Source organism: Myotis lucifugus, unplaced genomic scaffold (genome assembly GCF_000147115.1).
Source record: "Myotis lucifugus unplaced genomic scaffold, Myoluc2.0 scaffold_1, whole genome shotgun sequence".
NCBI classification, from domain to species: Eukaryota; Metazoa; Chordata; class Mammalia; order Chiroptera; family Vespertilionidae; genus Myotis; species Myotis lucifugus.
In genome coordinates this window covers 2,026,673-2,051,666 of record NW_005871049.1, presented here as the reverse complement: position 1 = coordinate 2,051,666, position 24,994 = coordinate 2,026,673, and the positions used below count along the sequence as shown (strand labels likewise).

At 39.1% G+C, this 24,994-nt stretch overlaps 1 protein-coding gene and 1 non-coding gene across 8 annotated transcripts in view; one reads left to right on the top strand and one right to left on the bottom strand.

Annotated features, from left to right (window-relative positions):
- NSD1 (nuclear receptor binding SET domain protein 1) overlaps positions 1 to 24,994 on the bottom strand; it is a 131,611-nt gene that overhangs the window by 89,958 nt on the left and 16,659 nt on the right. For all 7 annotated transcript variants that reach the window (XM_023753785.1, XM_006081608.3, XM_023753795.1 and 4 more), the window contains one exon: positions 1,190 to 1,325. In XM_023753785.1, coding sequence (XP_023609553.1) covers positions 1,190 to 1,325 — 136 coding nt within the window. The remainder of the gene's footprint in view (positions 1 to 1,189; positions 1,326 to 24,994) is intronic.
- Positions 19,195 to 19,300, top strand: LOC111826596. The gene has a single exon (XR_002829955.1). It is a non-coding gene; the product is annotated as a U6 spliceosomal RNA (small nuclear RNA).

Here is a 24,994-nt window from a genome sequence, read left to right as displayed (position 1 = left end):
TACAACACAAGATTAGAAACAAATTAACATTCATCAACAGGGGAATTGGTTATCTAAAGTACAGCATATTCAAAAAGTGGAAGAACTATGCAGCTGTAAAAAGGAAAAAAAGAAGGAAGTTGTAATGCACAAACAGGGAAAAACTCCAAGAAGTAAAAAAAAAAAGCTACTATAGAACAAACATACAATATGCAACTTTTATGTTAAAATTAAAAGGGTAGGGATATGAGAATATATATGTAGATTTATAGAAACATTCATAACAATTGGTTTGAAAGAAAGGGTAAAGAATGGAACAGATCAACCCCAGCTGGTTTGGCTCAGTGGATAGAGCGTTGGCCTGTGGACTGAAGGGTCCCAGGTTCAGTTCCGGTCAGGGGCACATGCCCAGGTTGCAGGCTTGATTCCCCAGTGGGGGGCGTGCAGGAGGCAGCCAATCAATGATTCTCTCTCATCATTGATGTTTCTCTCTTTCTCTCTCTCCCTTCCTCTCTGAAATCAATAAAAAGATATTAATAAATAAATAAAAGAAATATTTTTTAAAAAGAATGAAACAGATCAGAGAAAAGGAGGAAATATGATGATTTTTTTAATCTTGTGCATATATAACCTATTCAAAAACTAAAATATATGTATTAAAACTACAGTAAAATCATAAACCATCTTAAGAGAAAAAAGGGAGCAAGATCAATTTTCAGCTGCTATCTTATAGCATTTTAGTGATAAATCATCTGAGATTCAAACAGAATAAGCAATTTAACAGTAATTAATGGTAATATTCTAAATCAAGATTTTAAAATTTGAAATAATTTATAACTTATACTTATTTTTTAACTGTTTTAGCTTTAACAAAAAAGAAAACACACAATACAAAAACTGAAGATTAAAGTAGAAAAACAAATATACTGAAAAGGATTCTAGACAATGTAAACTTTAGGTAATAAGCCTGACATTTTCCTGGCATCTACAGATAGAATAATTGAAAAAGTTTAAATTATAGAGTAAAATAAAACAAACATATAAAAAATCCAAAAAGGAAAAATAAATTAATAACAATCCATACATGAAATGCTCAAAGGTAAAAATGGATTATTGCTAATGGCAACCAAAGCTGGGTTATACTAAAGGGATCTGCGAGTTTATAATTCCAAACTGTTTTTTATCATGTGAAATCAATTGCAAATATTACCTTTCATTTTTGAGTGTGTGTTAATCAACGGATCAGAACAAATCCTGCAGGGCCACCATGGGCGTCTCTTGAATTTTGCCCAGATGAGATCTCCAACTTCATACTTCAATGGTGTTGACTTTTTCTTGGGTTGACACTTTAGACAGACAAAACATTGGCATCAATAAGAATCAAACTTTTTCCCATTGGCCTTCTAAGAAAGCAATGCCCAAAAATTCTAGATGAAAACACTCGAGCTTAACAATAATTACAACTAAAATGCTTTGTCTTAATTGTTCATAACATAGCCCTTTATGCAGTAGTAAATCTTAACTTGTATTTGTTTTATATAAGTAATCTACCAATATTCTGGGAAAATAAATCAGCTATTTTAATTTATAAAGAACTAAAAACTAAAATAAACAGAAACATACCAAGGAAAAGATTATCTTTGCCCTAGTCTTTGGATCACAACACAACATCAGGGGGGAAAAAGAGAGAAAATTATAAAAAGAAATTGTAACAATGTCAAGAGACTGTGATCCCAGTACAATGTTATTCGTCGATTATATCTCAATAAAACTAGGCTGGGGAGTAGCCTGTGGTCCCTTCTGAAGGTGATAGTCTACATCCTTCCCAAACAAACAAACATCCTACTTATTAATGAACAATAATGAACAAATGAAATGATCCTGAAAGGTACAGGCTAGATTCCAGCAACGTCAATACAACTGACTTGGTTATTTCCCAGGACATGCAGGAGAGGCTGCATCCAGAACAGTGCACTACACAGCTCCAAAGGACAACATTCTTGCAGAATACAATGTGCATCAAGCTCCTTTGGACTTGTCCAATGCAGAGACCATGAGTTAATCTTTTCTCCAAAAATAGTATCTAATTGATCTGCAATCCAAATGCCTCTATTTCTGATCTAAATCCATACCCATGCCTTTAACACCTAATAAACAGTACAGATCTCCTACCTTCCTTCCCTAAGACTCAATCTTCCCTCCTTAATGCTAAAAACACTATCCACCTGGCACAGATTAAGTATTCAAAAAGAGTAAGCTGAGTGAATTAATATAATTCAAATAAAAATAATAATGTCTGAGGCTCAAGGATATCAAACAACTGGGCTCAATTTAATGATGTATAAGTTACCATCTGCGTTTTAAGACTCTATTCACACAGAACTAAGTTAAATCTCACAGAAAGCTCTTACTGAAAATACTGTGATTATTTCTTCATGTATATAGTTACTAGGAAATGAGACAAACTACATCTTATTATTTAAAAATTTAAAAGCCAACAGGCCGTTTTTGCCTGTTATCCATTTGCAAGTTATCAGAAAAAAAAAAAACAAACATGACTTCAAGGCTAGATGGCTTTGGAACTTTAAAACCAAGATACCAAGACAGGTGGAAAAACAAATATTTATTTGCCTCTACAGAAAACTACAATTTGAATGGGTTTCCCAAAATTTTTTGACATAATTTCATTTGTGATCAATTAATTTCTTTGTCAATTATTGCTAAATATGAAATTTGCTTGTTTATTCAAGTCCTAAATTCTAATCAAACCTCGGTTCTTAAACATCTCAAAACAATTCAGTTCTCCACCTAGTTGTTCACAGAAAAAAATGTGGTGGAGCAAAACTTGGGTTTTTGACCTTTCAAGCTGATACCCCAGCATGACAAAAGTCTCTCAGGCAACAAAGGAGAGAATGCTTTTGTTGCTGGCGGAAATCCTCAATTAGCACAATTTTAAAACATAAAGAGACCATCAAGACTGCTAATGTGCTAAGGGTGTGAAAGTGCTCACATAACAAGAATCACAGGCAATTGAATAGGTAGAAAAACTGTTGTTGATTGTATAAACAAAAAGCAGTTACTGGTGATAGCATTTCCGAGGCAGTGATATGTGAAAAATTCATTTAAGGATAGTAGGGGGTGGTTTGATACATTTAAGAGAAGAAATGTTTATTTATAAACAGTATATTAGACATGTCCTATATATATCAAAACGGAATCATTTAGGGGGTTTGGAATGGATTAATTCAATTTACATTATTTCTAATGAGGAAAAATGATTCGGTTTTCGAATAAATCGCTTCTTAAACAGCCTTCTGGAATGAATTAAGCTTGAGAAACGAGGTTCCACTGTACTTTAAATAAACTAACATTTACTTGGTTTTTGCTATGTGCCAAGCACAGATTCCCCTTTAATCCTCTTAAGTTAGATACTATGTTATTGCTCTTATTTTACTATATACCTTTAGTCATGGAGTAGTGAATGATTTAGTAAGTGGCAGAGCCAGAATTCAAAGCTGGGCCGTCCAGCTCTGGATCCCAAACTCTTAACCACTACCTTGTTATCCAATAACAATAAAACTCCATTATTATTACATGCTTTATGACAAATCCAGCCATAATCTATGACGTGATGTTAGTTCTGTCTTCCCCTACTAATTAAGTAATTATACTATCAGGAAATATAACTATAAAACAACTGCCTTCAATCGGTAGCGGAGAATGAACATGAGTGTTATCAGGTAAAGTGAGAAGCCAGAATCACACAACCAAACATAGTAGTAATGAGTTTTGTCCTCTGACTTCATCATAAATTATGTCACATTAAACAAGCCAATTAATTCAGTTTCAGTTTCCCATAAAATCAGGAAAGACACACCTGCTCTACCACAAACCATCAAAATGAAATAACTATTAATTCCACCCCTAATATTCTCACCCAAAGAAAATAATCCAAACAAGTAAAAGATTATAGAAAGATATTTCAGGCAATTATTTATAACAAAAAGTTAACATCCAGCCCAGGCCGGTGTGGCTCGGTTGGAGCATTATCCCATACACGGAAAGGTGGAAGGTTTGATTCATGGTAAAAATACATGCCCAGGCTGCGTGTTCCACCCCCGGCCCCCCCAAAATCCAACTGACTTTAATACATAAAAAGTTAAAGATAGGCAAGAATTCTGAACCAAAGAGACGTCTCCGAACATGAAAACAGAGTAAGAACAAGGGGGTAAAAAAGAAATATAACTCTTTTCTTCAGAAGAGCTCGAAAATTTCACCTTAGGAAGAAAGACTCTCAAATAACTCTTGTTAAACTCACAAAGCTCAACAAGAGATGCAAGGATGAATTCCTGATCCCAAAATACTTGGGGAATAACAGGAAGACTAGAGAGAAAAAAAAGACTTATGGGAAATAATAGCAGAAATTGGCTAAGAATTCACCAGAACTAATCCTCTGGTTTAGCAAATCCTGAGAATAAACAAACAAATCTACACCTATACACATCAAAATATTACAAACAAAACCAAACAGCCCCTCTTCTCCCCACAAAAAGAAAGAAAATCTTTCAACACAACCAGAGGAAAAAAGATACATTACTCTTAAAAGGCAGGAGATTGCTAATTCCCAAACACTGACCTTACCAGCAACAATGGGAGTCAGAAAGACAGCATGGAATGATATTATCAATATGTCATAAGAAAACACCTGCTAGGGAATGCAGACTGGTGCAGCCACTATGGAAGACAGTATGGAGTTTCCTCAAAAACCTAAAAATGGAACTCCCATTTGACCCTGTGATCCCACTTCTAGGAATATATCCCAAGAAACCAGAAACACCAATCAGAAAGGATATATGCACCCCTATGTTCATAGCAGCACAATTCACCATAGCTAAGATCTGGAAACAGCCTAAGTGCCCATCAGTAGATGAATGGATTAGAAAACTGTGGTACATCTTCACAATGGAATACTATGCTGCTGTAAAAAAGAAGGAACTCTTACCATTTGCAACAGCATGGATGGAACTGGAGAGCATTATGCTAAGTGAAATAAGCCAGTCAATGAAGGAAAAATACCACATGATCTCACTCATTTATGGATAATAAAGACCATTATAAACTTATGAACAAAAATAGATACAGAGGCAGAGCTGCCTCGAACAAACTGTCAAACTACAGCAGGAAGGCCGGGGAGGGTTGGGGGGCAGCGGGGGGGGGGGGGGGGGGGAAGAGATCAACCGAAGGAGGACTTGTATGCATGCATATAAGCATAACCAATGGACAGAAGACACGGGGGGTAGAGGAGGCCAGGGGAAGGTCAAGGGGGAAAAAAAGGAGACATATGTACTATTCTTTGTAATATTTTAAGCAATAAAAAACAAAAAACAAAAAAAAATAAAGTCAATGTGGCTAAAACAGAGTAAGCAAATGAGAGAACAGGAAGAAATGAAGTCAGATAAATGATCCAGGGAGAGGAAGACATATGCCTTATGCCCTTTTACTCTGAGTAAGATAGACATCTTTGAAGGGTTGATGTTTTAAAAGGACCATTCCGAATGCCATCCTGAAAACAGCCTTAGAGAGTTGAGATGGAAACACAGAGACCTACTTAGAAGGTTACTGCAATAATTCAGGTGAGATATAACAGTTATGTGAACCAATCTGCAATTGGCAGTGGGGGCAAGAAATAGAAAGAACCAATGAAGTGTACTAATGGAGTGGATATGGGTGCTACAGAAAGAGAGAACTCAAGGATCACTCTAAGGGTTGATGCCTTAAATGAGAAAGATGGAGTTGCCATTTATTAAAGATAAAGCGGTACTCCATTATCTGCGGTTTCCCCTCCAGTTTCAGTTGCCCTGTTAACAAAGGTCTGAAATATTAAATGGAAAATTCCAGAAATAAATAATTCATATGTTTTAAAATGCATACTGTTCTGAGTAATATGATAAAATCTCAAGCAGTCCCCACCCAGTCCCAATCCACCCAGGACATGAATCATCCCTTTGTCCATCATACTCATGCTATACATGCTACCTGCCCAGTAGTCGCTTAGTAGCCCTCTTGGTTACCAGATCAAGGGTCAAGATATTGCAGTGTTTGTGTTCAAGTAACCCTTACTTTATTTAGCAATGGCCCCAAAACACAAGAGTAGTGATGCTTATAATTCGAATATGCCATAGAGAAGTCGGAAAGTGCTTGTTACATATCAACAGAAAGAAGGTAGTAGCCTATCACTGTCACAATGCCTAAGTCATTCATCAAACTTTGTCTCTACATGTGGGCATTTTATCATCGCATATCATCACAGGAAGGGTGGGTGCAGTACAATAAGGTATTTTGAGAGACCCCATTCACCTAACTTTTATTACAGATTCTATATATATATCCATATATATATATATATATATATATATATAAAAGCCTAAGTGACCGAATGACCGGTCACTATGATGTGCACTGAGCACCAGGGAGCAGACACTCAACACAGGAGCTGCCCCCTGGAGGTCAGTGCACTCCCACAGCCAACCTCACACAGCCGGTCAAACTCCCACGGTCCCTCCCCCTGCCGGCCAACTTCCTGCGGGCCCTCAAGATATCCAACAAACTGAGCCACACTGGCCAGGACTTTACTAGCTACTGTTGATAATCTCTTACTGTGCCTAATTTATAAGTTAACTTTATCATAGGTATATACAGGAAAAAGCTATATATATATATATATATTCCAGTACTATCTGTTATCCGTGGTTTCAGGCATCCATGAGGGGTCTTGGAACATATATAAGAGAAGACTATACTATAAAGGTTTTGGGAAGAAACATCTAGAATTTATTATTGAACAAGTTAAGGATGAAACTCCAATTTCACAACCAAGTGAAAATGCCAAGAAAGCCATTGTATATATATGATTCTAGAATTCTGAGAAGAAACATATTTATAGAGATATATATTTGGGGGTAATAAGGGTCCAGATAAAAGATCATTAAGAAAGTGAGTATAGCGCGGCTGGTGTGGCTCAGTAGTTGAGTGTCAACCTATGAACCAGGAGGTCACAGTTTGATTCCCCAGCAGGGCACATGTCTAGGTTGCGGCTCGACTAACCCCCAGTGTGGGGTGTGGAGGCAGCCGTTGATGATTCTCATCAATGATGTTTCTATCCCTCTCTCCCTCTCTGTTCCTCTCTCTGAAATCAGTAAGAAAAAATATTTATTTTTTTAATTACCATGGGAAGCAAAAAAAAATATTAAGAATAAAAAATACACCTGGTCAGCATGATTCAGTGGTTGACAGTCGACCTGTGAACCAGGAGGTCAAGGATCAATTTCCGGGTTAAAGGCTTGATCCCTGGTGGGAGGCAGCTGATCAATAATTCTCTCTCATCATTGATGTTTCTCTCTCTCCCTCTTCCTTCCTCTCTGAAATCAATAAAGATATTATTTTTTAAAAAAGAATAAAAGAGACAAAACCTTTAAAGATGCTATTACCACTATAAAAAAAATTAAATGTGCATAATAAAGGACTACACAAATTTTAAATGTTATATATAGACTCTGGTAGGGCTTTTTATTCCCCCATGTAATTGTTTTATGCAATTTGGGTTTAAAAGATATCAGTAAAACTTGCCAAATAGGATTTTTAATTTCTCTCATTGCTCCTCTAGTTATTTGAGGATATATTGTTTTAGTAATACTAAAAAACCTTAGGTCACTTGATAATAGAGACTTATTGTCTTATCTCTTTCTCCCTAGGTGTCATATAGTAGTGGATGCTCAGATAATGTTTGCTAGTTAACTTTAGTTTAACTAATTCATGTCAAATCACTTATTGACATATTTACTAAATTTGGAAATTAGTAAACAGGAATTATTTCTACACGGTGAAAGTTATGGAAGACTTTTTCTCTTTTCTTTTTTTACAGTCAACACTTATTTTAAAAAAATATTTCTTCATATTTAAGCATTTTATAAATATTGAGTGTCTTAAAACTGAATACAGGCATGGAACAAACAAGCTCTCTGGGAGCTCACAGTCTCTTTGGAAGACAGAAATTACCACAGAAAAATACTATAGCTGATAAGGTGAGGGATGGGGTATAGGGGGCTGGGGGAAGGAACTAGCTTTATTATTAGTAACAAATTTCTCAAAACAAACTTCAAGAGATAAAGACAGTCAAAGTAAGACTGGCTGGGTACTTCTTGTGAAATAAGGATCGGACCTAGATCCTTCTTGTTTTCTATCTCATATTTCACTATTCCCCTTTTAGATCATACTCTTTATTCTTCCATCTCCTCTGCCTGGAATTCCTCACTTTCTCCTAGGTCCCTTCAGGCAGCCTTCCTTCCATCACCTTTTTTTTTTTTTTTTAATATATTTTTATTTATTTCAGAGAGGAAGGGAGAGGGAGAGATAGAAACATCAATGATGAGAATCATTGATTGGCTACCTCCCGCACGCCCTCCTAGGGGATCGAGCCCACAACCTGGGCATGTGCCCTTAACTGGAATCAAACCTGGGACTCTTCAGTCCGCAGGCCAACACTCCATCCACTGAGCCAAACCGGCTAGGGCCCATCACCTCTTATCCCTGGGCTGAGCCCAGTGCCTCTCCACTATATCCTATGTCTCTCAGCTCATCGTTAAATTGTTTCCATGTTTATCTATTCCACTAGTCTCTAAAGTTAATGAGGACAAGGTGTCATTTTAATTTGTATCCCCATATCTGGGACAAAATACATGTTCAACAAAATAAAAGCATTTTAACTGAACCAAAATAGGCTGCAATGGGCCATTTCCTAAGCAGCAAAATTAGGTGCCTTATTCTATCAACTTCAGCAGTACCTGTCAAAAATTGAGTCCTTTGGCCCTAGCTGGTTTGGCTCAGTGGATAGAGCGACAGCCTGCAAACTGACGAGTCGCAGGTTCAATTACGGTGAAGGGCACATGCCTGAGGTGCAGGGCTCCATGTCCCATGCGGGGTGTACAGGAGGCAGCTGATCAATGATTCTCTCTCATCATTGATGTTTCTATCTCTTTCCCTCTCCCTTCCTCTCTGAAATCAATAAATAAAAAATATATTTTAAAAAATTGAGTCCTTTGAACACATTATACTCACTTTCAAGGTAAGTCAGACAGGTGTGGCTCAGTTGGTTAGAGCGTCATCCCATACACCAAAGGGTGGCGGGTTCGATTCCTCATAAGGGCACATACCCAGGTTGCGGGTTCCATACCAGTTTGTGTTCGGGAGGCAGCTGGTAGCTATTTTCACATCAATATTTCTCTCTCTCACTCCCTTTCTCTTTCCCTCTCAAATCAATAAAAAAATAAATTTAAAAAGATAAGTTAGAAAGAGAAAGATAAATACTTATATGTGAGATCTTAAAAAAAAAAAGAGCTAAATCTGTAAAAAGCAAAGTAAAATGGTGGTTACCAGGGAATGAGACAAGGTGAGGATAATAGTGATGTAAGCACTGTGGCTGTTAGCTTACATTATTTTAAAACTTTGAAATTAGAAGCCTTGTTCTCCTCCTCTATTCAGGCCTGATTCTACCCTAAGTAGCAACAATCAAGGGTTCTACTTATTTTTACCTTAATTATTAGTATGAAACCATTTTGAAAGAGAGTATAGCATAATGGTTAAAAGCATGGGTTCTCAGGAATCATACTTCATAAAGTTATTATAAAGTGCCTGTGACATAGTAACAACTGAAAAGACACTTGCTATATTACTCACTGTATTTCTTTGCATAGATACATTATTACAATTACTTTAACCTCTATTAATACTGTTTACAGAAAAATATTTCAAATTCCAAATATGAATTAAAAATATTTAAATATAAATACAACTTAGCATTAAAAACTTTTAATGTCAATCAAATGAAGTACATATCATTTACCCAAACAGTGTTTAAAGCCCTCTATAAACTGTCCCCAATTTGCCACATCAGCTTATTTTTTATCTATACTTTAAAATCTAACCGGAGTGTAATCTGCACTAATATTTCCTCATACTGCCTCAGTATGCCCTACTTCATTATACTGTCTGGCCTGGCCTGCGTGGCTCAGTAGCTGAGCGTCGACCTATGAACCAGGAGATCACAGTTCGATTCCTGGTCAGGGCACATGCCCTGATTTCAGGCTCGATCCCCAGTAGGGAGTGTGCAGGAGGCAGCCAATCAATGTTTGCCTCTTGTAATTGATGTTTCTATCTCTCCCTTCCTCTCTGAAATCAACAAAAATATATATATTTTTTTAAATTTAAAAATAACTCTGTCCCATGCTTACTTAAAGAACAAACCCTTCCCTACTCAATCTACTCCCACAGCATCTTGCCTCTTCGGCAGTGCTGATTTACTCTAATCACATTAGAGATGCAGCTATTGCCCCTGTTACTAAGGACTATCTTGGATTATTTTTACTAGGGAAACTACAACACATGATAAACATATGTAAACACATGAAGTCAAAACAATATTATCAAACCCAAAATGCTAACAGATCATTTCCTTTTCTTTTGGGGCAGCTTAAATCTAATAGCAAGATTTACATTATATTATAACTAAAAATGATGTCTATTCTAATAACAAAGAATATGAAAGGCAAAGGGACCAAATGACTTGTCCAAAACTAGAAGTAAATAGGGTAAGAAGATAAATAGCCACACTATTCTGTACATCTGTAAACCACTAAATCTTTAAAGTCTTAATTTCCGTTGCTTATAATTAAATGAGAAATTATACACAATGAAAATAGAATCAGCCCTAGCTGGTTTGGCTCAATGGATAGAGCGTAGGTCTGCAGACTGAAGGGTCCCAGGTTCGATTCCGGCCAAGGGCACATGCCTGGATTGCGGGCTCGATCCCCAGTAGGGGGCGTGCAGGAGGCAGCCAATCAATGATTCTCTCTCATCGATATTTCTATCTCTCTCTCCCTCTCCCTTCCTCTCTAAAATCAATAATATATATATATATTTTTAAATATATTTTATTGATTTTTTACAGAGAGGAAGGGAGAGGGACAGAGAGTTAGAAACATCGATGAGAGAGAAACATCGATCAGCTGCCCTCTGCACACTCCCCACTGGGGATGTGCCCGCAACCAAGGCACATGCCCCCGACCGGAATCGAACCTGGGACCCTTGAGTCCGCAGGCTGACGCTCCATCCGCTGAGCCAAACCGGTCAGGGCAATAAAATATATTTTTTAAAAAAGAAAAGAAAATAGAATCAGCCTGACCTTGCCAAAAATCTAGAGCCCTTTAACAAAAAATAGGGATTAGAGGCCAGCATCTTCTGACTCCTGCTCCAACCACAGAACACAGAAGTGAACTGGAATACTTAAAGTCTCCTTCCACTAATCCTTTCTACCTAGTAGACAGGGTCAGAGCTCAGTCTGTTAACTTTTGCTGAGAAGAGAATGGGACCTGGGACCCAGGTAAACAAATCTAGCAAGTAGTTAGATAGGTGATCTCTGGCAGCATTGCAATTTTAGCCTGCAGCAATCTAAGGCAAAATATTAAAGATTATTGTGTAAATGTTAACCGTTTCTTTAAGGGGGGGGGGGGGGAGGACACTTATGTAATACCCTTTGTAATACTTTTAGCGAAAAATTAAAAAAAAAAAAAGAAAAAAAGAAAAAAAAAAAAAAGTTAACTGATTCTGAATAAGTAGACCTTTGCTCATTAGACAAACCCAGAAACAATAGATCAAAGAGAAAGCCCGGACAATAGATCAAAGGGATCACCGAAGTCTTGGAAAAGTACAGAGTAAAAGGAAGGAATTGTCACCCTAACCGGTTTGGCTCAGTGGACAGAGCGTCGGCCTGCGGACTGAAAGGTCCCAGGTTCGATTCCGGTCAAGGGCATGTACCTTGGTGGTGGGCACATCCCCAGTAGGAGGTGTGCAGGAGGCAGCTGATCCATGTTTCTCTCTCATCCATGTTTCTAACTCTCTAACCCTCTCCCTTCCTCTCTGTAAAAAATCAATAAAATGTATTTTAAAAAAATAAAAATAAAAGGAGGGAATTGTCCAAATGAAAGCTGGAAAGCAAAGGTAGGCTGGTCATACAAACTGGTATATGTAGGACCATATGGTAAGACTGGGGCTATGAGACTAACAGCAGAAGCCCAGCCTAGAGCACTGAAGCTGCTGAGAGCAGTCTGCTAAAGAGGTAGAACAGAAACCTGCAGGCCAAGGAATTCCTGCTAGCCCAGGCCTTTGGCTTAAGCCTTATAAATCCTCAGACCCACAATAAAAGAGTTTTAATGACAGTGCAGAAGACAGGCCTGGAGATTTAAAGGAGGAAGAAAAGCTATATTCTCTGACCTAAGTCAACAAAAGAAACTGCTATAGCAATTGCTGTATGTCATAGGAACTAAATGATTCTATCATTAGTTCAGGGCCTTCCATGGTCTCTTAATCTAGGGAATTTCATAACACTGACCATAGGCATTTTCCCTACAATGGAAATCTAGTGACAAACCATTCTGACATAAATCAATTTTATTCTGTGTAGTCTTTCCGCCCATAATTTTTTCTTTCAGTATTTGATAACCTACTAGGCACCAGCAATTCTAATTTTATCATTGCATCATCACTTAACTTGGTTATGACCTGGGATTTATTCTTCCTTTGACTTCTGCTTTAGTCTGTGCTTTTTAGGGATTTGCTTCTAAGAGCTGGAGGAAGCAGATCAATGGCTCTCAATGCTGGCTGCACATCAGAATCACCTGAGAAGTTTTATGAAATAACACAGCCCCACCCCACAGGCTTGGAGGTTCTTCTGACACAGTACATCTGGAGTGAGGCTCTTGGCACCTAATTTTTTTAAAATATTTTTTTTATTTATTTCAGAAAGGAAGGGAGAGGGAGAGAGAGATAGAAACATCAATAATGAGAATCATTGATCCGCTACCTCCTGCATGCCCCGCACTGGAGATCGAGCCGCAACCCAGGCATGTGCCCAGACCAAGAATAGAACCGTGATCTCCTGGTTCATAGGTGGACACTCAATACCACTGAGCCACATAGGCCAGGAGGCACCTAATTTTTTAAAAATTCCATGGGTAATTCTGATAAATAGTTATGGTTAGAAACAAATGTATCATATAGCTAGCTAGTATTCCTATATAATAAAAGGCTAATATGCAAATCGACCAAACGGTGGAACTACTAGTCGCTATGACACACACTGACCACCAGGGGGCAGATGCTCAATGTAGGAGCTGCCTCCTGCTAGTCAGTGTGCTCCCACAGGGGGAGTACTGCTCAGCCAGAAGCCCTGAGCTGGGCTCATGGCTGGCGAGCACAGCAGCGGTGGTAGGAGCCTCTCCCGTCTCCGCAGAAGCACTAAGGATGTTTGACTGCCGGCAGATGGACATCCCCCAAGGACTCCCAGACTGTGAGAGGACAGACTGGGCTGAGAGACCCCCGCGAGTGCATGAATTTCATGCACCAGGCCTCTAGTTTGATTATAATTACAGGCCCAAGTGAGTTTGTTTTTAAGGAAGGAGAAGGGGTGAGTCAGCATAATCTTAAAACAGTATGAACCTGACATAGTAAGAGGTCACTGACTATACAATTCTAATGTTGTCTAATTCACACAGGAAAAATGAAGCATTTTATAGTAAGTCCTCACTTAATGTAGTCTATAGGTTCTTAAACTTTAAGCAAAATGACACATGATAAAGCCACGTTTACCATTGATAATAAATAAGAGTTAAATTCCTAAGAATCTCATCAAAATTTTAATGAAACATTAATCACATTAATAGAAGACCTGCTGTATTAAAGACAACCAAGTACCTGAAACTGCTAAGAACATTCATATTTTGTTTCTCTTTTAAACCTCATAGTGAAAATGAGGCAGATAGGTATAGAATTTGAGGCTCAGATATGGGAAGTGAACTAGCCAAATACCAAATGGAGCCATGTCTGTGCTCCATTCAATTGCCTATGTTCTTTTCACTAGGTCACAATACAGAAAGACAAATAAAATATCAGTATGTTTCAGTCTTTAATGCCAATAATTGTACTTAACATAATTAGTGACCTAACTCTCTCATTCAATAACGGACTTCTGCTTACAAAACTTTCACTTGGCAAATGTTCTGCACAACTATGATTCTTATACTATGTTTCTTACACTATGATTCAACTAACAGAAGATGCTCCTGTTCTCTTAAAACCAGACACGTCATACACACCTGTGCTTCTTACTATTCTTCTTTAATTGGCACAAATAACAATCAACAATCAAGTCACCAATCAAGTCACCAATGGGTAATACTAAACTTGAGCCTAGAGTTAGCTTATGTTCAGAACAAAGATGCTGCTCCAGTGTGGCTCAGTTGGTTGGGTGTTGTCCTGTGCACCATAAGGTTACAGGTTTGATTCCCAGTCAGAGCTCATGCCTGGGTTTTGGGCTTAATCCCCAGTAGGGGACCATGCAAGAGGCAGCTGATTAATGTTTCGCTCTTTCTCTCTCATTGAGTGTTTCTTTCTCTCTCTCCCTCTCCCTCCCTTCTCTCTAAAAAAATAAAATAAAAAGAAAATTAATTTTTATTTTTTAATGTCCTTAAAAAAGAGGGGGGAAACTTTTAGAAGTTTATAATAAATGTTTGATTATTATTATATGGTTACCAATTTCACCAAGTGTTTTATTTTCTTTCAATTCCATCAAATATGTATTATATTAAAATATGTATGGGCTTTGCTTTTTGTATGTCAATCATACGTAGAGAAGCGATTCTCAACCTGTGGGTCGCGACCCCTTTGGGGGTCGAACGACCCTTTCACAGGGGTCGCCTAAGACCATCAGAAAACACATATATAATTACATATTGTTTTTGTGATTAATCACTATGCTTTAATTATGTTCAATTTGTAACAATGAAAATACATCCTGCATATCAGATATTTACATTACGATTCATAACAGGGGCAAAATTAGTTATGAAGTAGCAACGAAAATAATTTTATGGTTGGGGGTCACCACAACATGAGGAACTGTATTAAAGGGTCGCAGCATTAGGAAGGTTGAGAACCACTGCCTTAGAGGGAAAGGGGGGGATTAACCAAAGAATTTGTATGCATATATTCATGATACATACGACACAGGGCAGGGGACCGGGGTGGGCTGGAGAGGGTCAGTGGGGGGAAAAAGGAGACATATCTAATACTTTCAACAATAAAGAAAATATGTTAAAAAAAAAGTCGCTAACTTATATACTTTCAAATGATAAAATTTAAGTTACATAAATTTTGCCTCAACTTTTAAAACAAATAACTATTTTCAAATGAAACATCTGGCATGACAAAGAATATTTCATTATTTCATAGTTATACTTATTGTGGTTATTTATTAGTAAAAACATAACTGATATAACTCAAAGGTAAGACAAAAATTAAATCTTCATACTAGACAGAAGCTAACATTTGGCTTTGAAGTACAAGACAGATTTGCAGATAACACTTGTCTTTCTATTGATGTTTTTAGACCAAACTGACAAGTAGACTTGAGAAAAACTAATAATCAAATTTCTACCTCTCATTTTAATCTCCCATTTACAAGGCAAGTATCCACTTAAAGTACATTCTATAATCAACAATGTCCTTAGTCCTTTGCAACACAGGAGGCAGCACGGCAGAGAAAATGCTCTAAAGCCAGATGGCCCTGAATGGAATACCAGCACCATCAGTTGAGAAATCACTTAATCTCTCTAAGTTTCCATTTCCTAATGTGTAAACCTGAATAAATGGCTGTGCCAGCAACTCATGGGGTTGGTCTGAGGATTAAATGAGATAATATTTATTAAGTGTTTAGTACAAAGCATGGCTGCCTGACATATGGTACACAATATACTTAAGTATGATAATTAACAAGAGCAGCAAATGCCATATGCAATGCACTGTGCTAGGAGTTAACTTATTCTCTTACTCTATAAAATGTTTTGAAAATTAAATCCTAAATTATCTAATTAAACAAACATGGGAGTCAGTCTGGTCTCCAGTGAAGTTTTATGCAATTCCAAAGTCCACATTCTCTCTATAATCCCAAGCTGCCTTTCTATGTAAGACACTTCAGCCCTGGCTGGTTTGGCTCAGTGGATAGAGCATTGGCCTGTGGACTGAGTTAGATTCCGGTCAAGGGCATGTACCTTGGTTGCAGGCACATCCCCAGTGGGGGGTGTGCAGGAGGCAGCTGATCGATATTTCTAACTCTCTATCCCTCTCCCTTCCTCGCTGTAAAAAAAATCAATAAAATATGTATTTTTTTAAAAAGACACTTCATCTTTATCATTTTGTCATTATTTGTCAACTGAAGAGGAAATTAACTAAGTAACTTCACATTTACTATGGAAAAGTACAAATATAACAAAATTAGATAAAATACTAATAAAAGCTATTTTTAAAAAAATGTTTTTATTGATTTTTAGAGCAAGAGAAAGGGAGAGGGAGAGAGAGAAACATCAATGAGAGAGAAACATCAATTGGCTGCCTCTTGTACTGGGGATCAAGCCCAGCACCTGGACATGTGCCCTGCCAGGAACTGATGACCACTTGGTGCATAGGACAACACTCAACCAAATGAGCTAGACTAGCCAGGCTTCTTTTTTTTTTTTTAATGTTTTCTCTTTAATATGTTTTTATTAATTTTAGAGAGAGAAAGAGAGACAGATAGAGAGGAACATCCATGAGAGAGAACCATCAATCGGCTGCTTCCTGTGCATCCCTATCAGGGATTGAGCCCACACCCAAGCATGTGCCCTGACCGGGAATCAATCCCATGACCTCTTGGTTCATGAGTTGACACTCAAAACACTGAGTATACCAGCAAGGCTGCTATTTTTTTTAAAACTGTAACAATTTTAACAAATCTTCATCAACAGTTTGGAATGACACTTTTTTTTCTAATTTTTTTATTTTATAGCAATTGTCATGATTAGAGAAGTAACAAATTTAAAAAACTCCTCAGGGCCAAAGGATGCCAGAGTATTTACAAACACATGGGGGGTGGTCAATATATGAGGGGCTGGGGGATCCCACCCAGGCCCTGAGCCAGGTTACGATGCCACCACAACTGTCCCATTGGCCATAGTGTGGGGCTCAGGGGGCATCAGTGGCCCTGAGGCTCTGCTTAGGGACCTATCGAGAGACCCTCTAGCTAACTTGTGGCCCTGCCTCCTGCCCAGGGAGTTCCCCACACCCTACAGGCCAACTCAGAAGGGCCTCTGGGAAGTATAAAGGACAGAGAGCCTATCCAGGGTGGGACAGAAACAAGTGCGCGCACACGCGCACACACATACACCTCACAGAGGAATAACAAGGGGAGGATTTTTTTTAACTTTTTTTTTTTTTTTAATCCTAACCTAAGGATATTTGTTCAACTGATTTTTTGTAGAGAAAAGGGAAAGGATGGGGAGAGAGACAGACAGACAGACCAATTGGTTGCCTCCTGCACATGCCCCAACAGGGGTCAGGAGGAACCTGCAGGTACATGCCCTTGACCAGGAATCGAATCCGCACAACTTCGGTCTGCTGATCAACACTATAACCACTGAGCAAAACAACCAGGGCCAAATTTAATTTTTTTAATTCTCTCTCGAGGATATTTTTTCCATTGATTTTTAGAGAGAGTGAAAGGGGGGGAGAGAAAGAGAGAAACACCCACATGAGAAAGAAACATCTGTGTGGGCTATGTGTACAGTCTTGTAGTTGAGCCTTTATTGCTGTTGGCGTCACTGGGAGGAATTGACCCCCAGCCCAATTGGCTGTGAAGATCAGCTGCAACTATACCCTTATGGAGCAAGACTGGCTTCAGTGGGGTTTTGGTACTCACTGAGTCTGCCTCTTGAGTGTGTCGATTGTGAATGTGTAGAGATGTAATCTGGTATGGTCTGAGGCTGTCCACCAGGTGTACTGGTTCAGGGGCCATCCAGGAGGTACAAAGTCAGCCACTATCTGAGCCACTGTGCCCTACAGAACACCTACTACACAAAGCCACTCTACTAATTATAGGAGACACTGTTTCTACCTAGTACACAGAAACAATCACAGGGAAGCAGCCAAAATGTGGAGACAAAGCAACATGTCACAAATAAAAGCACAGAAGAAATCTCCATAAAGAAAACTAAATAAAATGAAAGCAAGCAAACTACTAGATAAAGAGTTCAAAACAATGGTTATAAGGTCGCTCAAGAAGCCTAATGAGAGCTTTAAGGATGTTAGTGAGACTTTCAAGGATCTTAGTGAGAATTTCAAGGAAATTAGTGAGAACATCAATGACATGAATAAGGACCAGTCAGAAATTAAGCATACACTAACTGAAATAAAGAATAATTAACAGGGAGTCAACAATACAGAAGATTCTGAAAATTAAATCAACGATTTGGAATATGAGGAACAAAAAACACCCAATCAGAAAAGAAAAAAGAATCCAAAAATATGAAGATAGTGTTAGGAGCCTCTGGTATACCTTCAAGCATACTGACATTCAAATTATGGAGGTGGCAGAAGAAGAGAGTGAGCAAGATATTAAAAACCTATTTGAAATAATGACTGAAAACTTCCCCTACCTAGTGAAAGAAACAGATTTATAAATCCAGGAAGCACAGAGAGTCCCAAACAAGAGAAACTCAAAGAGGCCCAACCAATACACATTATAATTAAAATGCCAAGGGTTAAAGACAAAGAGAGAATCTTAAAAGCAGCAAGAGAAAAGCAATTAGTTACCTAAAATGGAGTGCCCATATGACTGTCAGTTGATTTCCCAACAGAAACTTTGCAGGCCAGAAGGGAGTGGCAAGAAATACTCAAAGTGATGAATAGCAAGGACCTACAACCAAGATTACTCTACCCAGGAAAGCTATCATTTGGAATTAAAGGTCAGATAAAGAGCTTCACAGACAAGAAAAAGCTAAAGGAGTTCATCACCACCAAGCCAGTATTACATGAAATGTTGAAAGGTATTCTTTAAGAGGAAAAAGAGGAGGAAGAAGAGAAAAGGAGGAGGAGGAGGAGGAGGAGGAAGAAACAATAAAATGGCAAGAAATACGTATCTATCAACAATTATATCAAAAAATAAAAATAAATGAACACAGAATCTAATGAACAAAATAAACTGATGAATAAAATAGAACCAAAGCCATGGAAACATGGAACAGACTGACAAACCCCAGAGGGTAGGGGGGCAGGGAGAGATAAACCAAAGATCCTGTGCTCGCTTCAGCAGCACATATACTAAAATTGAAACGATACAGAAAAGATTAGCATGGCCCCTGTGTGAGGATGACTCGAAATTCGTGAAGCATTCCATATTTTAAAAAAACAACAAAGATCTTATATGCATATATATGCATTACCTATGGACACAGACAATAGGGTGGTAAAGGCTTGGGGCAGGGTGAGAACCTGGTGAAGAGGGGGATACAGGGGGTGTCATCTGTAATCCTCTCAACAATAAACGTGTTTTTTTTAATCTGAAAAAAAAAAGAGCCCTGGCCAGGTAGCTCAGTTGGTTAGAGCAGCAGTCGCCAACCAGTGGCCTGCGGATCACTGGTGGTCTGTGAGGTCCGAAAGGTTGGCAACCGCTGGGTTAGAGCATCGTTCCGATATGCCAAGGTTGCGGACTTGATCCACAGTCAGGGCACATATAAGAATTAACCAATGAGTGCATAAATAAGTGGAACTACAAATTGATATATCTCTCTCTTGTTCTTTCTCTTTCCTCTCTCTCCCTCCCTCTCTCTCTCTAAAATCAATAAATATTAACTTTAAAAAAATTATTTTAAAGAAAAGACATTTGACAAAACCTAACACCTTTTCATGATAAAAAACATGCAACAATCTGATCAGGGGCACATGTTAAAATCTCACAGACAAAATCATACATAATAGTGAAAAACTGAATGTGTTCCCCCTAGGATCGTGTGCCAGAAGCCGGAACACCCTTGCTGCTTGACATAGTCACTGCAGGGAAGAAACATCTGGACAGCTTATGTTTCAAGGGACCTGGCATATATAGCATATGGTTTGCTTCCCCCTGGCATATATAGCATATGGACCACCTCCCCGAGAAAGGTTGTTTCCCCAGGTTAGGGATTAACAGGACTAAATCCCCCTAGTGTTACAGAAATACCATGTACTACTTATGAAGAACTTGAACTAAGACTGTTGGCAATAAATTTGGGACTTGCTGGGCTCACATCCCCAGGGGTCTGCCCACCAGGGAAAGCACCAAAGCCTATACCCCTGGAGATCCACCGACACAGGGCAGTCCCAGGGAAGCCAAGCAGCGAGGCTGAGAGGACATAACCTTTACTGGGTAGGATAATCTCCTTCAGTCACTTCCTTGTGGCCTATCACTAGAGCAGTGACCTTGGAATAGCCCTTGTAATGGAACACAGAGATTAACCTAGACAAGATTAAAATCAACAGAACTAGATAGAGACAGGATTTTTGGCAAAGGTCAGATAAGAAACAAGGAACTGTAGGACGTTACCCAAAACATACCATGATGTGATTATAGAGGCATGCTTATAGGATCAAATGGTATAAATATGTAGATGTAACAGGACAATAAAAAAAGAACCTGGCTACTATGCTGATCAACTGAAGGCTGCCTCCATGTCCTTCATTCTTCGCCGACTCCATCCACACCTTTGAGAACCCCTGGACCTGCTAGGGCAGGACCCCAACAACCGTGGTCGGCAAACTGTGGCCCGCCAGCCACATGCGGCTCTTTGGCCCCTTGAGTGTGGCTCTTCCTAAGCCCTAGGAGTACCCTAATTAAGTTAATAACAATGTACCTACCTATATAGTTTAAGTTTTAAAAATTTGGCTTTCAAAAGAAACTTCAATCATTGTACTGTTGATATTTGGCTCTGTTGACTAATGAGTTTGCCAACCACTGCTAGGATCGGTAATAAGAGAAGGATGTCCACTTTCACTATTTAACACCCTACTGAAGTTCTAGCCAGGAAAACTAGGCAAGAAACAGAAATAAAATATTAAGATTAGAAAGAAAAAAACAAAAACTATATTTGCAAATGACATAACCTTGTATATAGAAAAGTCCTACAAAATAAAAAATAACTAAAGTAAATAGGTTCAGCAAGATTACAAAATCAGCCGAAACCGACCCACTGCATTCTATATGCCAACAATGAACCATCCAAAAATATGTGGCTCGATGGAGAAACCAAGATGGCGGCATAGGTAAACACCGGAGATTGCTGCCGCAAACAACCACTTCAAAAATACAACTAAAAGACTAAACGGACATCACCCAGAACCACAGGAAGGCTGGCTGAGGAGAGATTCTTCAACTAGAAGGAAAGAGAACAGCATACCGAGGCTCAGAGGAGGCGCAGTGTGGAAAATACAAAGGTATGAAGGTGCGCGTGGAGCCGGCTGGTGGCTGAGGGCGCGGTTGTCGTTTTCAATCAGGAGGGAGTCTCAGACTCTGAGCTCCAGATCCGGGCGAGTCTCTAGGGACTCAGACTCAAACGGGAGAAGCGGGATTGTCTGGCATCAGTTGGAACGTGAGGGCAGCTTTCTCTCGGAGGTTTGCAGTGGTTGCTGGGGTTCTGAGAAGCAGAGCCTCTGGGAACGGGACTGAGAGCAGCCATAACCGCTCCCTCCGCCCGCCCTGTTGATCCCGCCACGCCCAAGCCCTGCGCAGAGCCATTTGCCGGATAGCCTCAGGCAAAGGCTAGATTAGCACTTCTCCAGAGGACAGAAGTTTTCCCACTGCAGATACAGCTGATTCTCACAGCCAGTCGGCCTGGTGGTAAAATCCCTCTAGTATTAACTACAACAATCAAGGCTTAACTAGAACAAGACTGCACACAAAGACCACAAGGGGGTGCACCAAGAAAGCATAAAAAATGCGGAGACAAAAAAACATGACAGAAATGGAGGATACAGAGCTAAAAAACGCACTTTTGAGGGCTTTCAATAATGGGCTAGAAGCTGCCAATAAACTTGATGAGAGCCTCACGAAATCTAATGAGACCCTCGATGTTGTGATAAAGAACCAACTAGAAATTAAGCATACACTGACTGAAATAAAGAATATTATACAGACACCCAATAGCAGAACAGAGGAGCGCAAGAATCAAGTCAAAGATTTGAAATGCGAAGAAGCAAAAAACACCCAACCAGAAAAGCAAAATGAAAAAAGAATCCGAAAATAAGAAGATAGTGAAGATAGTGTAAGGAGCTCTGGGACAGCTTCAAGCGCACCAATATCAGAATTATAGGGGTACCAGAAGATGAGAGACAGCAAGATATTGAAAACCTATTTGAAGAAATAATGACAGAAAACTTCCCCCACCTGGTGAAAGAAATGGACTTACAGGTCCAAGAAGCGCAGAGAACCCCAAACAAAAGGAATCCAAAGAGGACCACACCAAGACACATCATAATTAAAATGCCAAGAGCAAAAGACAAAGAGAGAATCTTAAAAGCAGCAAGAGAAAGAGACTCAATTACCTACAAGGGAATACCCATACGACTGTCAGCTGATTTCTCAACAGAAACTTTGCAGGCCAGAAGGGAGTGGCAAGAAATATTCAAAGTGATGAATACCAAGAACCTACAACCAAGACTACTTTATCCAGCAAAGCTATCATTCAGAATTGAAGGTCAGATAAAGAGCTTCACAGATAAGGAAAAGCTAAAGGAGTTCATCACCACTAAACCAGTATTAGACAAAATGCTGAAAGGTATCCTTTAAGAAGAGGAAGAAGAAAAAGGTAAAGATACAAATTGTGAACAACAAACATGCATCTATCAACAAGTGAATCTAAGAATCAAGTGAATAAATAATCTGATGTACAGAATGAACTGGTGATTATAATGAATCAGGGACATAGAAAGGGAATGGACTGACTATTTTTGGGGGGAAAAGGGGAGTGGGAGATGCAGGAAGAGCTTGACAAAAATCGTGCACCTATGGATGAGGACAGTGGGTGGGGAGTGAGGGCGGAGGGTGGGGCGGGAACTGAGAGGAGGGGAGTTATGGGGGGGAAAAAAAGAGGAACAAATGTAATCTGAACAATAAAGATTTAATTAAAATAAATAAATAAATAAATAAATAAATAAATAAATAAATAACAAAAACATGTGGCTCAATTGATTGAGCATCATCTCGTACACGGAAAGGTGGCTGGTTTGGATTCCTGGTCAGGGCACATACCTGGATTTCAGATTAGAACCTCAGTAAGGGGTACACAGGAGGCAGCAGATCAATGTTTCTCTTTCACATCTATGTTTTTTTCCCCCTCTCCCTTCCTCACTCTCTCAAACCAATAAAAATAGCCCTAGCCAGTTTGCTCAATGGTTAGAGCATTGGCCCATGGACTAAAGGATCCCAAGTTCAATTCCAGTCAAGGGCACCCACCTTGGTTGTTGCACGCTCGATCCCTGGCCTGGTCAGTGTGTGCCGAGGGCAACCGATCGGTCTCTCTCTCACACTGAGGTTTCTCTCTGTCTTTGCCCCTCCCTTCCACTCTCTCTAAAAATCAATAGAAAATATCCTCCCTCAGGTGAGGATTAACAAAATAATAAAATAAATAAAAACATTTTTAAAAAATAATGAATAGTAAGGGGAAGAGATTAACTAAAGGACTTGTGTGCATGCAGATAAGCCAAACCAATGGACACGGACAACAGGGGGATGAGAGCATGAGTGTGGTGGGGGGAAGTTGGGGGTTAATGGGGGGATGAGGACACATTTGTAATACCTTAACCAATAAAGAAATTAAAGATACAAAAAAATGAATAAATAAGCTCTAGCTGGTCTGGCTCAATAGATAAGAGCATCTGCCTACAGACTGAAGGATCCTGAGTTCGATTCCGGTCAAGGGCACAGCCTGACATGCAGGAGGCAGCCAATCAATGATTCTCTCTCATCATTGATGTTCCTATCTCTCCCTCTCCGTTCCCTCTCGGAAATCAATAAAAAATATCTTAAAAACAGATGAATAAATCAAACCAAATTCTTAGGAATAAATGTTTAAAAAGAAGTACAAGGCCTGGCTGGGTGGCTCAGTTGGTTGGTACATCATCCCATACACCAAAAAAAGTTGTGGACTCTATTCCTGGTCAGGGCACATACCTAGGTGCTTCTCTCCTTCTCTCTCTCTTTCCCTCTCCCTCCCTTCCTCTCTCTAAAATCAATTTTTTTAAAAAAGGAATGCAAGACTTACATAATGAAAACTACAAAACACCACTGAGATGTTCAAAAAATACCTAAATAAATAGGAAGGTATCCCAATTTCCCTTACTGAAGACACCACTAAGACAATAAAACCCAAAATGATCTACAGATTCAGCACAATCTCAATATCCCTTTTTTGTACAACTGGATACCCACATGCATAATAAGCTGGGCCCCTACCTTACACCATCAACAAAAATTCAAAATGGATCAAAGCTCAAAATGTAAGAGCTAAATATGTAACTTTTAGGAAAAAGCATAGGAGCAAATCTTCCTGATCATGAAGGATTAGGCAATGGTTTCTTGGGTAGATTACCAAAAGAACAAGCAAAGGAAAAAAAACATATTAATTGGACTTTATAAAAATTAAAAACCTTTGCCATGGCCAGTGTGTCTAAGTGGTTAGAATGTCAACCCAAGCAAGAAAGGGTTGAGGGTTTGACTCCTGGTCAAGGGCACGTACCTGGGTTGCAGGTTCACTGCCCACCCTCACTCCTATCCGGGAGCGTGAAGGAGACAATCAATCGATGTGTCTCTCTCATGTCAATGTTTCTCTCTCTCTCTCTCTCTCTCTCTCTCTCTCTCTCTCTCTCTCTCTCTCTCTCTCTCTCTTCCATTCCCTCCCTCCCTTCCACTTCTCTGAAAAGCAATGGAAAAAATATCCTCAGGTTGAGAATTAACAAAGAAAAAATAAATAAATGAATAAAAAATTAAAGACCTTTGTGCTTCAGGAAAATGAAAAAACTGCCATCTGGTGTGGCTCAGTTTGTTGAGCGTCCTCCCATGCATGAA